Genomic DNA, 16,617 nt, shown 5'->3' on the forward strand with positions numbered 1-16,617 from the left:
GATTCTAGCTTTCTAACGACGTCAGTTTCGTACTCCTTTTTGCTAATTTGTGGGTTAAATTTGAGCAAACACAATATACACATACACCAAGCACTGTTAAACATGAGAAAGTACCGGTGAACAGAGAGAAGAGCGATACACACCTTCTCTCCACCAAAGCTACAACGCCACTGCCGCTTGCAGCCGCTCAGCTGCAGACGTCACCTAAAACCGGCTCGATATCACGATATTTTGCGCATGCGCGGTATTGGTGTGGCTTTAGGTGACGTCTCTCAGCTCCCGGTTAACCTCTAGTCCATGGAAAGTCGCACAAACCCGAGAGAAATACACCACAGTAAATAAAATGGAAATAATTTAATGTTCATTTGGTCCACGGACCGGTACCGGTCCGCGGCCCGGGGGTTGGGGACCACTGTTCTAAAGGAATAAAAATAAAAATGACTCTAGCACATAGCAGGGCATTATTGTGTGTTATATCACAGCGCCGTCGAAGTCTCAAACCAAGCTGGAGTTCCAGCAACAAGACAAATCACAAGTTGATATTAACACACTTGAAATATTGCTGTAAGATAAACATAGACTTCATAATACGAGTAGAAACTGCTGTGGTCTAAGAGGAATAAAGCACTTCTGAATGTACTGAAAGAAATGAAAATCAACTTTGAGGTGATCTTTAATTTCCTCTAACAGAACACCTCGTGGTGTTATAGTCCTTACTACTGAGAAAGAGAGACAGACACTGTTATGTGTTAAGACACACAGCGTCTCAAATGAAAAATTTACAATGTTAAGGTTTGTCATGCTAAGAGTTATTTCTGTCTGTTTCTGTTTATTTGGAAGAGGATAAGAGTTTTTTCTGACAATTTTGTGATTTTAAGATTATTGAGAAATTAATGAAAGTCTAAATTTTCATTGTCACAAATTTTGTGGATTTTTGGTGTCTGATATTCAAGTCTTTAGTTAGTTATGCTATAATAATAATAATAATAATAATAATAATAATAATAACAACATTGCCACTCGAAATATATATATATATATATATATATATATATATATATATATATATATATATATATATAGCTATAGATAGATAGATAGATAGATAGATAGATAGATAGATAGATAGATAAAATAACATATTAACTCCCAGGTTATAAAGTGTTTCTGAATCCTGTCCAAGCGTTAAAAATATAAATGGAGCTAAAAATAGAAAAATGGAATAGAGTGAAATCCTTTAATCCCTTTGAAAGGATTAAGTGAAGGGATTAAGGCAATCCTTTGGGAAATCTATTGAACAGAACAACAATGTATAACGTTATATATAAAAACAGTGTATGTCTTTGAACACGGACACGCATTGTGTTCGTACACACGAGAGCAATTTACATCACAGCGTACGCTGAGAGGAATTAACCGTTCTCGTGGGGAAACAAACTACGGTTTTTACAGGGTTTAAAATATTATCACGAGGTTGAAGTAACTCATTTCATATTTTAGGACCTTTTTATGAGATTTAATTTGAGACTGACGCACTTGTTATGGCGACATCCCTAAATTTAGTTTACATTAAATCTGGATCGCATCAAATGTAACGTGCATGCGATTTTCAAGTCGTACAGGATTGTTTTGCAGTTGACCTACATCACAACCAGAACCAGACCAACACAAGCAGTTGAGATGCCAATGTGTTTAATGAAATCCTCCTTTAATTGTTTAATAGTTCATGTATCATCAACTGTCCATTGCATGTCCACCATAGATATTGTTTCTTAATAAATATCTGTCTTTCATCACAAAGTTTGTGCTACTGCTAAATATTTGGCCTGCAGTTTAGAAACATGCCATCAATCAAAAAAATGTTGAACATTTTTTGCATTTTCTATGTAGTAATCCATCAGAATCTAAATATAAAGTATCAGATATTCTACCACAGGAATACATGGGATTTATTACGTATTACTCACCCAAGCTGCCACGAATCCTTTCAGCACTTCAACCTTGCAGGAAAATCTCAAACGCGCTGCTTCTGCAGTCAGAGCTTTAGATCCAGGACTGATCAACACGAAACAGTTTTAAAGTTTTATTATATTCTGATGCATACGACCTTAAAAAAAACCAACACTTTATCTGTCTTATTCAGACATACATGTCATTGCTCCTGACACAGAATAGCATCTGCACAACGTTCGGGAACTCGATGGCAAATATTTGGGTCTTTCAAGTATCTCATATTGCTTGAAGAAGACTATATCAGTCTCTTTTCTATTGGCTCTGATTAACCAGAATCATGAGGCAGTTTTAGGAGTGATCACCTATTCAGCTGTGCCGTGTACCTCCTGTCTGCTAACTGTGAAGCGTGAATGTTGCGTTATCATATCTGAATGTTTGAGCTTCCCAACTACATGCTATTAAGGCTGGGTTACTTCTCTTCTTTTCTTCATTTACATGTGTTTACTTCAAAGAAGGCCCTATGATTGAATTTTATCTTTTTTTTAAATAAGCCGACCCACAGTCTTGATGGCATAATGCAAGCCCAAATGCGTCATCTCAGCTAAATGGAGGTCTGATGAGCTTTGCTCTTCTGCCTGCCTTGAGAATGTTTGGACACCCTCTTTTTTTTTTTTCCAAAGCAAGCCTTTTTTCCAAAGCAATGCTGTGTCATTAGTTGTCAAGGGGATAAATTGAGGTTGTACTTTCCCTTGCTGTGTAAGTGCTGGCTCTTTGCTGAGCTCTCATACACAGCCTCGCTGTTTTCTTCCCCTATTATAGTGTATCTGCTGGTACAGAGCACTGCGGCTCATATTTAAAGTTTACAATAGATTCGGTTTTTTCTTCCTAAGGATTTAAAATTCAGTAAGTTCCATACGTGCATGGGTATGATGTTTGAATTAGCATCACTACTTTGTGAATAAATAAATGAGTGAAACTGATTTAGTATGTAAATGAATTAACCCCATGTTACCTGTACACTGGCTTTCAGATTCATCTTGTAGGATGTTTTTAATCGTTATAAACAAAGGAATTATTTTACAGACACAAGACTGACAGGACATTGCTGGCTTTCAGCGTAAGACCTCTGGGTTTCTCTTTGTTGGATGACCTTACATAGAATTTTAGCGGTTGAAAATTGCACCTTCACATTTTAGATCCTTATGAACGAGCACTTGACTTTCTTTTTTGGAATTTTTCACTGAATATATTTTCCTTTGTAGGCTTGATATAAACAGAAATACTTATAAACAACTACAAATTCTTAAAGCATGAGTGTGTACTTTTTTAACCATCACTGTGGAGTGAAACATGACAATGAAATTCAATATCGCACACATCATGGACACGTCATGGACACATCATGGACACGACAAATATAGGAGTAAATTCCTTTTTTGGGGCCTCTGGTAAAAAGACTTAAAGGAAAAAAAAACATATGGTGTTGAGTATAAGGAAAAAACACTTAAATCATGAACGGAAGATGGCGTGATGTGACGAAACAGAATTAATGTTCACACCCTGAGGTAACACACAGCAATCTGCCAGGTTTTAATATATTACTGAACAACAATAATACATACAATTTAGTTCCTAGCAGTTGTAAACAGTCATTAAAAAAAAACACCCCCCCCCCAAAAAAAAAAATAAAAATAAAAAAATAATTGTCATGTTACCAAAAAAATCAGTAACAACAACTCGCTTTTCATGAAGACGTTCCCATGCCGACCGATACAGACTGCTGACACTGAAGACGTTCACAAATCTCCTTACAGTCCACTACATTTTTTCCACTGTAAGACTTCATTTCCTTCTACTTTCGGATTTTCCCGTTAGGGGTCGCCACAGCGAATCATCTGTTTCCACCTAACTCTATTCTCGTCATCCTCTACTCTCGCACCACTTACCTTCACGTCCTCATTTAACACATCCATACTGTATATCTCCTCTTTGGCCTTCCTCTTGACCTCTTACCTGGCAGCTCCATCTCCAACATCCTTCTACCAATATAACCATCTCCCTCCTCTGTACATGTCCAAACCATCTCAATCATGCCTCTCAATTCCCACTAACGATTTGCATGTTTACATTTGGCACGTTTTACTCCGGATTGCGACCGGCACAGAAGTCACTGGCTTGCAACCCCTGTGGCTAGATTTATTGTGGCCACTGTATGTAATCCATTTATTATTAGTCTTCAATTATGTAAATAACAGCTGTGACAAATTAATTATTCTTAATGAATCAACACCTTCCCAGCAATCCAAATTGTCTATTTAACACTGATGTGGTTTTAAAAAAAAAAAAAAACATCACATCTCTATCTGAAATAAGTCCAGAATATCATTCAGTTGAATCATCTGTTGAACTGAAACCGCAAAACTGTTTATTTAATTTATGAGTGCAGCAGCTGGCCAATCAGGATGCAGTTTATATTTTACTAAAGAAGTACATATTCAGAATACATAATAAACATTAAGAAGAATTTTCCTTGTAACCATTTGATTAGAAGCTGGGTGCAAATCTGTGTTTCATCAGCATCAAATGATCAAATTTTTACGAAACACCTGACATTCTGTGTAATTAGGACATTTAAAGTGTAGGTTTTTCCATCGACTGACCTATTTACAGCTTTATATGAACCTAAGCAGCGTTGAAAACTGGTGTTGCTAGATTTGTGTTGCTAGATTTGTGCTAGACTTACAAGCATGGTGTTGCTAGATTTGTGCTAGACTCACAAGCATCTTGTTGTTATGTTGATCTCGAAACATCCAATGCTGCTCCTGGGATGTGTATAAATTTGGTTTGGGTTAAACGGAATGAGAATCAGGCTAGTAGCCAGGAGCAAAGATTTAGTGAGGTCCAGATTGCAAAATGATGATTCACATCATGTTTAATTGCAACATGCTGAATGTGTGTTACACCAACTGCTAATTTCTATCTCTGTAATGTTATACTGACAATCTCCCATGAATTGCTTAGACTCGAATTAGACTGTTTATTGAGTTCATTACTTTGGTTTCTCTGTCTTTATTCTGTGTGTGTGTGTGTGTGTGTGTGTGTGTGTGTGTGTGTGTGTGACAGAGAGAGAGTCTGGTTAATGCTAGTATATGCTGGAGTGTGTGTGTGTGTTTGTGTGTGTGGGTGTGTGACAGAGAGAGAGTCTGGTTAATGCTAGTATATGCTGGTGTGTGTGTGTGTGTGTGTGTGTGTTGATCCTTCATTTCTCTCTTGCATTTGTTTGACTAAAAAACCTGCATTATAAATGGCATGTATGTTATAAAGCTATAAGTAATTTCCGCACCACGGATTTCCTTCATTAACACTCAGTCCATATTGTAGCTACAGTGTGTCAGACATTTATAGAGCAGTTGTAACTTGTCATAAAGTTCTCATTCACAAGTCAATTTGTATTTTGTTTAGAAATATGACTGACCCCCTTTGAGTGACCAATGATTTCTTTTTAATGTTGTTTTTTGATAATGTGATTGATTCAAATTGATTTGCACACAGTTGTGAGGCAGTTTAATATTGAGCTCCACAGCGTTAGCGTTGCACACAGAGGTCAAAAATGGGAACTACAAGCGATATTAGACGTCCACTGGGGCAGGAGTCATGCTGCCCCAGTGTTTGCTCTCTATTAACAGCTAATGAAACAAATTTTTACTAAAACACCTGACATTCTGTGTAATTAGGACATTTAAAGTGTAGGTTTTTCCATCGACTGACCTATTTACAGCTTTATATGAACCTAAGCAGCGTTAAAAACTGGTGTTGCTAGATTTGTGCTAGACTCACAAGCATCTTGTTATTATGTTGATCTCGAAACATCCAATGCTGCTCCTGGGATGTGTATAATGATAATGATTGCCAGGGTGACAGGGTTGCCAGGGTGATGCTTTTTACTGACATATTGAGCTAGTTAAAAAGGTTCTTCTTTTCATCATAGATGACAGATAGATAGATAGATAGAGAGAGAGAGAGAGAGAGAGAGAGAGAGAGAGAGAGAGAGAGACAGACAGAGAGAGAGAGATAGATGGATGGATGGATGAATGGATGGATGGATGGATGGATGGATGAGAGAGAAATAGATAGATAGATAGATAGATAGATAGATAGATAGATAGATAGATAGATAGATAGATAGATAGATAGATAGATAGGTGGATGGATGGATGGATGGATGGATGGATGGATGGATGAGAGAGAGAGAGAGATAGATAGATAGATAGATAGATAGATAGATAGATAGATAGATAGATAGATAGATAGATAGATAGATAGGTGGATGGATTAGAGAGAGAGAGAGAGATAGGGATGGATGAGTAGATAGATAGATAGATAGATAGATAGATAGATAGATAGATAGATAGATAGATAGATAGATAGATAGATAGATAGGTGGATGGATTAGAGAGAGAGAGAGAGAGAGAGAGAGAGAGAGATAGAGAGAGAGAGATAGAGATGGATGAGTAGATAGATACAGTAGATAGATAGATAGATAGATAGATAGATAGATAGATAGATAGATAGATAGATAGATAGAGGGGGTTTACGCTGTACAAGTTTGTGGAGGGACAGCAGGATTGATGTGGATAATGTCTGTACATCAGAAACATGTGTGCACCACTGAGATCTTGTCCTCGACATAAATCCCACCAAAATCTCCGCTCATGGGCTGCTTCTGGTTATATGAGAGAAATGTCACATCTTTCTCAATTAAAGAAAATAAAGTCCGACAGTTTAACTCCTCATGATAGTTGAACGTAATACTCGATTAAGTCTATTGGCAATATTAAAAAGTGTTCAGGATTCTCAGCTACACAGAGATCTGCTAACAACTAGTCATCACTACAGGTTTTTCACCTAGTCGGCCACATTCTGCCACCACGTGTATCATGGCATCTGTTTTTATATTGAATTTGACAAGTAGAGATGATACATGGGAGGTTTAAAAACCAAAACAAAAGACTAAATCTCTGGATCATCGTACAGCCATGTTCAGGATACATGAAGGCTAAATGTGAAGTTCATCTGATATCTGGATTTAGATTAGTGAAAATGTGAGAGCTTTTTTTTTACCTGTTCACTGGCAAAATCGACTCATCAGACATTTTCCATCAGTATAAAGGCATTAATTCTTTTATAGACACAAGTCTGATATATAAAATTAGTCAGGATCATTTTAGTGTTTACATTTACAGCCTTTAGCAGACCCTCTTATCCAGAGTGCCTTATGTTTTTTATTTCAATTTATACAAGTGAGGGTTTAGGGCCTTGCTAAGGGGCCGAGCAGTGGCAGCTTGGTGGACCTGGGATTTGAACTCATGACCTCCTGATCAATAGCCCAACACCTTAACCACTAGGCCTTTTTGGACCTACCTTTTTAGAACTTTTATGTGCTAAGTAAATGTGCTAAGTAAATGCTGAAATTCTGAAAACGCAGAAAATGGACACAACAAATAAAAGGAGCAAATTCCATTTTTTTGGCCTAATTTAAATGACCATATTTTAGTTTTTAGAAGAGAACAGACCTTAAATTTTGACTGTTTGATAAAGCCATTCTGTTGTGACGCTTTATCATCTGAAACATTTCTGTATTTCCTGTCGATCTTCAGATTCAGGCCTGGGTACTGAACTCCAGCTACTCAAACCGAAACTGACCTTTTAACTCCGATATGCGGAAACAGACAAAAACACGAATCATTCACAAACACTAAAGATAAAAAAATACCCCCTTTTTTAAACATTAGAACGTATGTTTGCTTCAGGGTTTCAGAATTGTTAATCGGCACACGGACACACACACGACAAACTTTTTCTGCTTGGTTTATATAATTATTAAAAGCCAGTTTAACCGGTTCTTATGGATTTTATTCAACTGTAATGTATAATTCTGAGACACCTGGAAAAAACATGGGCTAAAGAATGTAAATCTCTCTCATGTGGTTAGTAATATCAGTCCCTGGTGTAGTTATGGTTTTGTTTTTTTCTCAGTGTAGAGTCGACAGAACAGGAAACACGAAGGTCCTGAGAGCAGCGACAAACTTAAACGATCTGTCTTTAGTGGTTTGGAAATGAAACGTCTTTAGTGGTTTTTCTCTACTCTGTCCTATAGACACTGTGACCTCATCCTGCTGCTATGCTCCGTTGTTGTGTGCGTTGGTGGGTGTGTGTGTGTGTGTGGGTGTGTGGGCTGTTTGTGTGGGAGGGGATTGGTGTTAGTGTTAGTGGTCTGATGTGTTTTTTAAATGCAACTTAAAGGAAAAATAAAGATGTCAGAAGGGTTTATTTTGTTGCAGAGGTTAGGGTAAGGGTTAGGTTTAGGAAAACGAAGGTCAGTGGAAGGTGCCTACAAGACTAATGAGATAAATATGTGTGTTTGTGTGTGTGTATGTGTGTGTGGGTAAAACTGAAACCATCCTTTTCTGCCAGGGTCTCAGTGGGCGTGTTGTGCTGGGTTTGAAGTTTGTATGAAGTGCTAATTCCAGCGGCTTGGACACTGACATGCTGAATAATGAATGGCACTGCAGAGGAAATGGAAATTTCACAGGCTCAGAGAAGGCTGCACTTTTTTTTTTTTTTTTTTTTTTTTTGAGAAAAGCAAAGAAATAAGCATTCATAGACCAGTCTACACTTTAATGTAAAGCTTTTCGCTAGAAGTAAACGATATGACATTGAACGCTGAGTGTCATGTTAGAATGGGTGTCTTTATTTATGCTCCGGTGTGATTTATTGAATGTCGTTCACACAGTTACTTTTGTTGACTACTGATACATCAGTGTGTGATGTAATGGTGACGAGGTCCAGGGGCACCTTGAACACAAGTCAGAAATAAAGTCCATTATAGTTTGTTTAAAACTCACACACTGGTGAATTTTTGTTACACCACAAAATCCAGGATCTATCGATAAATGTGTCAAGTTCTAAGTCAACTGTGTGTGTAAGTGAGCGAAATATAATCCAATAAAGTAGGGATTCATTTTACTTATCTCTTGTGTTAGTTATGTTCTACTGCTAAGGCGACAAATTTAACATGTTTTCTCGAACCACTTGCCTCCAGTTGAATGTGCTGATTGACAAAACGACGTTACGCTATCGGCTAAACTTCATCGTGTCATCGTATTTATTTTTTATGCGGGTTAATTTTATTACCCGTTTTGTTTTTATACAGATATTTTTATTGTTGTTGTTGATGATACATTTTTCATAGATTATTTGTGTGTGTATATACAGTAGAGGGAGAAACACAGAGATCATTCAGGAAGGAATTAGTGTTAAGTGTGTCATGAACTCAGAAATTACGCTGACCAATTAGTTCCTCAGAAGCTCTTGATTGCTTAATTCCACTCGACTACAGACTAGAAATGACATTATTTACATTTACATTATTTACTCTCTAGTGTCACTCAAATAAGGATGAGGTTCAGTTCTGCGTCTGGTTCCTGTCACGGTTTCTTCCTCATTCCTCATGGTGAGTTTTTCCTCACCACTGTCACCTCAGGTTTGATCATTAGGGATTGATGTTAGAGATAAAAAGTAACTTAATTTTAAACTTTACATTTTTTTTCCCATTTTTATACTTATGTAAAGCTGCTCTGAGACCATGCGAATACAAATAAATTGAATTGTATTCATTCGAATGGATTTGAATTGAATTGAATTGAATTGAGAGAAATAGATATCCATGCCCAAGTGTATGCATGAGATTGCAATTGTGTGTAAGATTCTATACGTAACTGTGAAAAGAAGATTGTTTTAAACACATAAACAACACTAATACTACATATAGCTACGAATGAAACAAACTAAACATGAGCACATGGACAACTATAATCAAAGAAAACAGCTACAAGACACAATTCATTACATTTGTCAGGCCCCGGATTTTGGCCACGTGTTTTTGTTTGTGTTTTGTGTCACGTGTCTGCCCCGCCCTTGTCTCTTCCTCCGTGCCTCTGCACACCTGTTCCTCATGTGGTAATTGTGAATAGTATTTAGTCGAGCAGCGTTGCCTTAAGCGGCGCGGAATCCTCTGTCTGTTGTCGTTGTTCTAGTCATGTTTGGTTTTGTCCTTGTCCCTGTTTTGTGTTTTTATTTAATAAATCCTGTTCATTTTATGATATCCTGCATTTGGGTCTGATTTTATCCCCGCGTCCCTGACAACATTTGCCATTTTTAGCTACCTGATGAGAGAGCTCACTATGCTGGCTGATATATAAACAGCTTATCTGTAGTCCTATAGTGCCCCTGTTTATATATGTTTTTACAGGATGTTCTATATAACAAATAATAAAATAAAATACTAATAATAACGACAAAGAAGAATTGGGTTTTTAAGTGTAAAAACGGAATTATAAAGTCGTTTAGGGAAAGAACTTAAGGATACGTAAATCTGAACAAAGAATCCGTTTACGTTCAAGCCAGGCTGTGGTAGAACTTTGCGTCCTGACGGTGTAAACATCTAGCTTTGTCTTGTACGTTCCTGAGTACTGAACGTTTTCAGTTCTCCCGGAGGTTTTATCTTACAGATTTACACTAATGTGCAATTTTAACACAAGAGGAGCTGTTTGTCAGACTTGCTGCTCCTAGCCACTCCTCAAAGGGTTAATCTGGTGGCTGACTGATGACAGACAGATGTGGTATGAGGGAGGGCCTTTGTGCTGCTGCTGCTGCTGCTGCTGCTGCTGCTGGACAGTTAATCTCACGAATGCTTTTGCTCCTCACTCTCGCTGCTCTTAAATTATATTGACAATGCAATCTTGGTAGGAAACGGTTTGTTCTGCAGTCAGAGGAAATATTTTGTTCCCACACTGCAGGGGTCAGAGCGAGAACACGGGCGGAGAGGGTTCAACAAATGCAGAAGAGATCGCATTAATGCAGGCTGCCATTGTTCTTTCTTCATGCGCTACAACGAATCCAACAAAGGCCGGCTTTTCAGCGCGTACATGTGCATGCATTAATTATACAAGCAGGCCTGTAAGGCAGCACAAGGACAAATAGAGGACAAATAATAAATTCATTAACTATCCCAGCAGACATGTGAAAGCACCAGTGCGCTGCCAGGTCGTGTGTTTTGGTTGGTCAGAAACGTAACCGTTGAGGCCGTGTTGTAATAAAGTACAGTACAACAAGCTGATAGTGTTTATGAAAAATAGTGTTTGTGCCCTCGACAAAACTGTAAGCAGGGAGTTTAAATGAAAGGTTTTGGGGTTTCGATTTATAGGAGATTTCTCTCTTAACTTCAAACGTAAGCCTGGCTTTATACTCTCACTACAGTATGTGTTTTTCTGCATTCTAACCAGGAGAGCTATTATGGACTTTATTCCTCGCTGCACTCTTTCATCAGTGTTTCCACATAGTGTCCCTGATTCTGAGATCATCTGACACCAGTGTAAGAGAATTAATCCAGCTGATAAACAGAGTGTTAAAGATAACCGTCTCGAACCTCGGACGATGTGCGCTGTGCAACAGATGGTGGTCTTCATTTTGTGCTCGGACACAAAATCCCAGACCCAACCACACAAAATACAAACACCAAAAAAAAAAAAAAAAAAATGTAGATACATTTTTTTTCTTAGATAAAATTTTAAATGATTTTAATTTAAATTTAAATTTTATTTTTTTAAACTTTTCATGTTCACAAATGATCAGATTTGCTGATCAGCCAGAGATGTCTGGTGTGTAATTTTGCATCTGTATTTAGCAATGAAATATAATTAATAATAATAATAATAACAATAATAATAATAATAATAATTCTAAGCAATATATCAGTTAAAAGGCTATAGTTTGTTGATCAAAGTTTTGTGAATTCAAATCCCAAACTACCTCGTTTCCTTTAGCAAAAGTATACATTTTTATTTATTTATTTATTTTAGGCATATTTTGGGCATGTTAACGCGTTATTAACAGGATACTGCATTAATTGATTAACACCTGATAATTAAAGAATGTCAGTTGCTCACTGGCTCTGAATACACCTACAGACAAACCATGGGTCACAGGAAGGTGTGGGATGTTGATCAGTAATGGCTTGGGATAGTCTTCATCACGCTTCAACCAATGAGAGCATTTGGGGGTGGGGCTAAGACTGCTGCTGAGGCACAGAAACCCGAACAGAAAAGAACTAGCAGGGACAGAAAGATGGAGAAACGTATCGAACTCTTAAATGGACATTTTCAAATGTTCAATTTTTTAACCATACTTTGTTAATGTTTCATTTGAGATTTACAAGAAATATTTTGCTGTAACTCCTGCTATGTAAAGGGAATGCTGCAAAAAAATCATCTTATTTGCTTTAAGCGTTTGCAAAAAAATTTTTATTGCACTTTTGTTCATGTAGCAGAACTTTTAAATAAAAGTGCACAATACACTTCTTTTGAATTCATTCATTCATTTTCTACCGCTTATCCGAACTACCACGGGTCACGGGGAGCCTGTGCCTATCTCAGGCGTCATCGGGCATCAAGGCAGGATACACCCTGGATGGAGTGCCAACCCATCGCAGGGTACACACACACACACACTCTCATTCACTCACGCAATCACACACTATGGACAATTTTCCAGAGATGCCAATCAACCTACCATGCATGTCTTTGGACCGGGGGAGGAAACCGGAGTACCCGGAGGAAACCCCCGAGGCACGGGGAGAACATGCAAACTAGGCGGAGGCGGGAATCGAACCCCCAACCCTGGAGGTGTGAGGCGAACGTGCTAACCACTAAGCCACCGTGCCCCCCCTTCTTTTGAATTCATTATTGAATTTTTTTTGCCTAACAATCCACAAAATCATGCGATTAATTGCGATTAGAATTTTGAATCGTTGCCCAGCACTAATTTATTTATTTCTTTATTAGCAATTATTTCCATACACTCCTAGGTCTTGTAACCACATTTGAAAGTTAATTTATTTATTTATTTATTTATTTATTTTCAACAATTATGATGTGTATTTTTAACTTGTTGTGAGTGTGTGAATAAAGACTATTGTTACAAGATGTATTGAAGCTATTGAAATTTAGCATTCTTACATCCTCAGGTCTTATAGTACTATAAGGTACTTGAGGACTAGCATTGGTCTTTAAGAGCAGACTGACCTTGCTGACCTTGCGTAGAAGATTCCTCAAGAGTTCTTTTCCCTCAGCACATCATTGAAAACACTGTGTCCTTCTTAGCCCTTTCACCCTTTTTTCCCCTTCCCCTAAAAATAAATCTGTAAAATAAATAAATAGGACTAAAATGTTTTCTGCAGCCTTGTGCATTTCACAGCGAATTCTCAGCTGGATGACCTAAAGGCATATCCGCCTCCGGGTTATTGTGCAGTAGCAGTCTTTTCTATAGATCATGACGAGCCGAACTCGTTCCCCGCGTTAGTCAGCACAGATTGTCTTGCAGCACTCAGGTTCCTTAGGCTCTCTGCTTTCCTCTGTTCAAACACACTCCTGCTACTGATAAGCATCAGAAGATGTTGATCACACAACCAGTATAACAAGATTTTTTTTTTTTTTTTTCGGTTTTGTAGATTCTCTTCTTTCAGTCTAGAAGATTTGGTGTATTTGTGCTTTACGTTTCCTCCTGGATAACCAGAGTATCGTCTCAGTTAAAGGATTACCGTATTGTCTCTTACCGTATCTTTCTAATTCAAATCCAGGCATGAATATGAAATTGTGCCATCGATGCGATTATCATTTGATTATGTCGAAGTTATGTCACTTATATAGTCTAAGCTTAAATACGAGTGCGTACGTAATCATCTCTGATCATATACTGTAAGTATATTAAGTTAAAACGGTCTGCTTTTGTAGACATCAAAATTATTAATGCTATAAAATAAGTAGTCAGCAGTAAAAAATCCACTACACTGAAAAATTCGGCTTGTTGAAATGACTTCGTTCTAATGCGCACTTCGGGCTCCACGTGATTGAAGGAAGGAAGTAACATTCACACAAATAGTCTTTGTACGAGAAACATGATCCGATCAGAAGCTTAGAATCACAATCAAAGAATCAATGAATTCACATTCCAACCCACAACACTGGTGTTTTATGACGTAACCACTGAACTATTCTTCAGTGCAGGGTTTAAATGCATTAAATTATTAAATAAATTGAATCCTGTAGTTAGACTGTAGCTCGCATCAGCAGCAACGTCCTCATGAGATTTCACACTGTGACCGGTTTACGTTAATGCAATGCAAATTGATCACGCTCCCTCTACATCATTCAGTTTAGTAATTCTAGCTATTAACTGGTTTAAAGTTTCGTAGAAGCAATGAAATGTTTTTAAACTATACGTTTTTTTCCTTTTTTTTTTTTCCACTACTGGAGGTCACTGAACTTGTAAACAATAATAAATGTAATAAATATAAATAAATATAGAAAAATAAATATTCTGGTTTTATTTTGTGGAATTAATTCATGTACCTTTCTGTTCAAATTGCTTGAACCTAATGGATTTCATCTGCAAAATATTTTAAGTTATTAGTAGTTTGCACATTATAGAGATAGACCAAGAAAAATGCTGTGACACAGTAGTGTAGAAGGTGAAATTATTTGCCTCAGAGCTCCAGGGTTCTTGGTTTGAGCTCAGGTTACTCTCAGTGTGGTGTTTCGAATGTTCTCCACATGACTGTCTGGGTTTTTCTGGATTCTCCAGTTTCTTCCTCCAACTCCAGTAACTGTGTGTGTGTATGTGCATGTATGTTTGTGTGCGTGCGTATGTGAGTGTATGTATGTACATGTGTGTGTGCATATGTGTGCGTATGTGTGCATGTGTGTGGGTATGTGTGCATATGTGTGTATGTATGTGTGTGTGTGTATGTGTTTGTGTGCGTGTATGTGTGTGAGCATGTGTGTGTATGTATGTACAATATGTGTTTGCACCAACATGAATGTGTGTGTTTGTGTGGGTGTGTGGGTGTGTATGCGCATGTATGTTTGTGTGTGTGTGTGTATGTGTGTGCGCATACGTGTGCATGTGTGTGTATGTGTGTGTGTGTATATACGTGCATGTGTGTGTGTTTGTATGTGCTTGTGAATGTGTGTGCATGTGTGTGTGTGTGTTCATATGTGTGTGTGTGTTTGTGAGTGTGTATGAGTGTGTGTATGTGTGTATATGTGCCTGTGTATGTGTGTGTGTATGTGTGTATATGTGCCTGTGTATGTGTGTGTATATGTGTGTGTATGTGCGTGTGTATCTGTGTGTATGTGTGTGTATGTGTGTGTGTATGTGTGTGTGTGGTGTCATGTGATGACCAGCGGCCTGATAAAACTCTGAGAAAGATAAAGCTCTTTTTGAAGATGCTTGAATAAATAACTGTCTTCATGTTTACTGACTTCACATACGGAAACATTCATTTATTAAGTCGATGTAATCGGCTGAAATTAAGACGGAGCTCTTATGCAATAATTGTAAACATCCTTCTCTTAACCCTGGACACACAAGTGCCGTGTTTCACTGTTATGTCAAAGTCAGATGCAGACTCACATTATATGTCACTTGGTAATAGATTATAGTGTTATGTAATTATTTTCTGTTCTCTCTCTTTGTATCTCTCTCTCTCTCTCTCTCCCTCTCTCTCTCTCTCTCTCTCTCTCTCTTTCAGCTATGTGCAAATGGACTGATTTTCGTTTGCACCAACATTATTGGGATTTGTACACACTACCCATCTGAGGTGTCCCAGAGACAAGCCTTTAAAGAGACCAGAGGCTACATCCAGGCCCGAATCCACCTCCAGAGAGAGAACCAGCAACAGGTACACACAGCACACACACACACACACACACACACACACAGTTTTCAACAATGCACATATTGTGAAAGTCTGCGATAAACCAAAGGCTTAAAAGTCAGGACACTGTTTGTATTTCCTATGTTGATAATAGCACATGTACAAACCGGTAGCACATTAAAAGAAGAAACTGTAGGTTTGATTTTCAGTGAGCTAAGGTAGTACAGGGTTAGAAAAAACAAGAAAAATCGTCTGCCGGATGAGTAAATTTAACACACTCTGACTCTGAAGCATGCTTATTGTTCCCGCTACATGGTTTTTCCACAGTTTTTCATAACGTGTAATTTTTTTTCCCCCCCGAAATGGTTTCCCTGTGTTCCCGTGCTGGCATACTACAGAATGGCTAATTGCTAATTTCAGTAATCAGTGCCTCCAGCGGTGGTGGCGCCAGGAATATTTTATAGAGAGTGCCTTGGATAGAAGGTCCAAATAATCAGACCACCTTCATGAGAACCGGAGTGAGAATAAAACTTCTCAAAACTGCCTTCAGTGCAGATAAACTATTATTTATAGACTATAAACCAGCAATTGAGGCATATATATATATATATATATATATATATATATATATATATATATATATATATATATATACACATTGAATATATGTATATAAAAACCCATTTTTAGTTGGCTTTCCTTCCTTTTTTAATACAACAGGGCACATTGACCTAACAGAACCACTGGATTTATTCTATTGTATTAATTCAACATATAAAAATGTTAGTCATGTCTGGGTGTTACAGTTATTCCTTTTTCCCACTTTTTCATCTTCTCAGCTGAAAAAAGCATCCACTGGATCAAGTGCTTTTTTTTTTGTTGCATTGAAT

The 16,617-nt window shown here is 37.7% G+C and overlaps 1 protein-coding gene across 2 annotated transcripts in view; it reads left to right on the top strand.

Annotated features, from left to right (window-relative positions):
* Positions 1–16,617, top strand: part of adcy6b (adenylate cyclase 6b) — a 72,511-nt gene that overhangs the window by 32,147 nt on the left and 23,747 nt on the right. For both annotated transcript variants that reach the window (XM_060893427.1, XM_060893428.1), the window contains exon 4: positions 15,602–15,751. In XM_060893427.1, the coding sequence (XP_060749410.1) occupies positions 15,602–15,751 (150 nt within the window). The remainder of the gene's footprint in view (positions 1–15,601; positions 15,752–16,617) is intronic.

The sequence above is a fragment of the Tachysurus vachellii genome, chromosome 19 (assembly GCF_030014155.1).
Source record: "Tachysurus vachellii isolate PV-2020 chromosome 19, HZAU_Pvac_v1, whole genome shotgun sequence".
Lineage (NCBI taxonomy): Eukaryota > Metazoa > Chordata > Actinopteri > Siluriformes > Bagridae > Tachysurus > Tachysurus vachellii.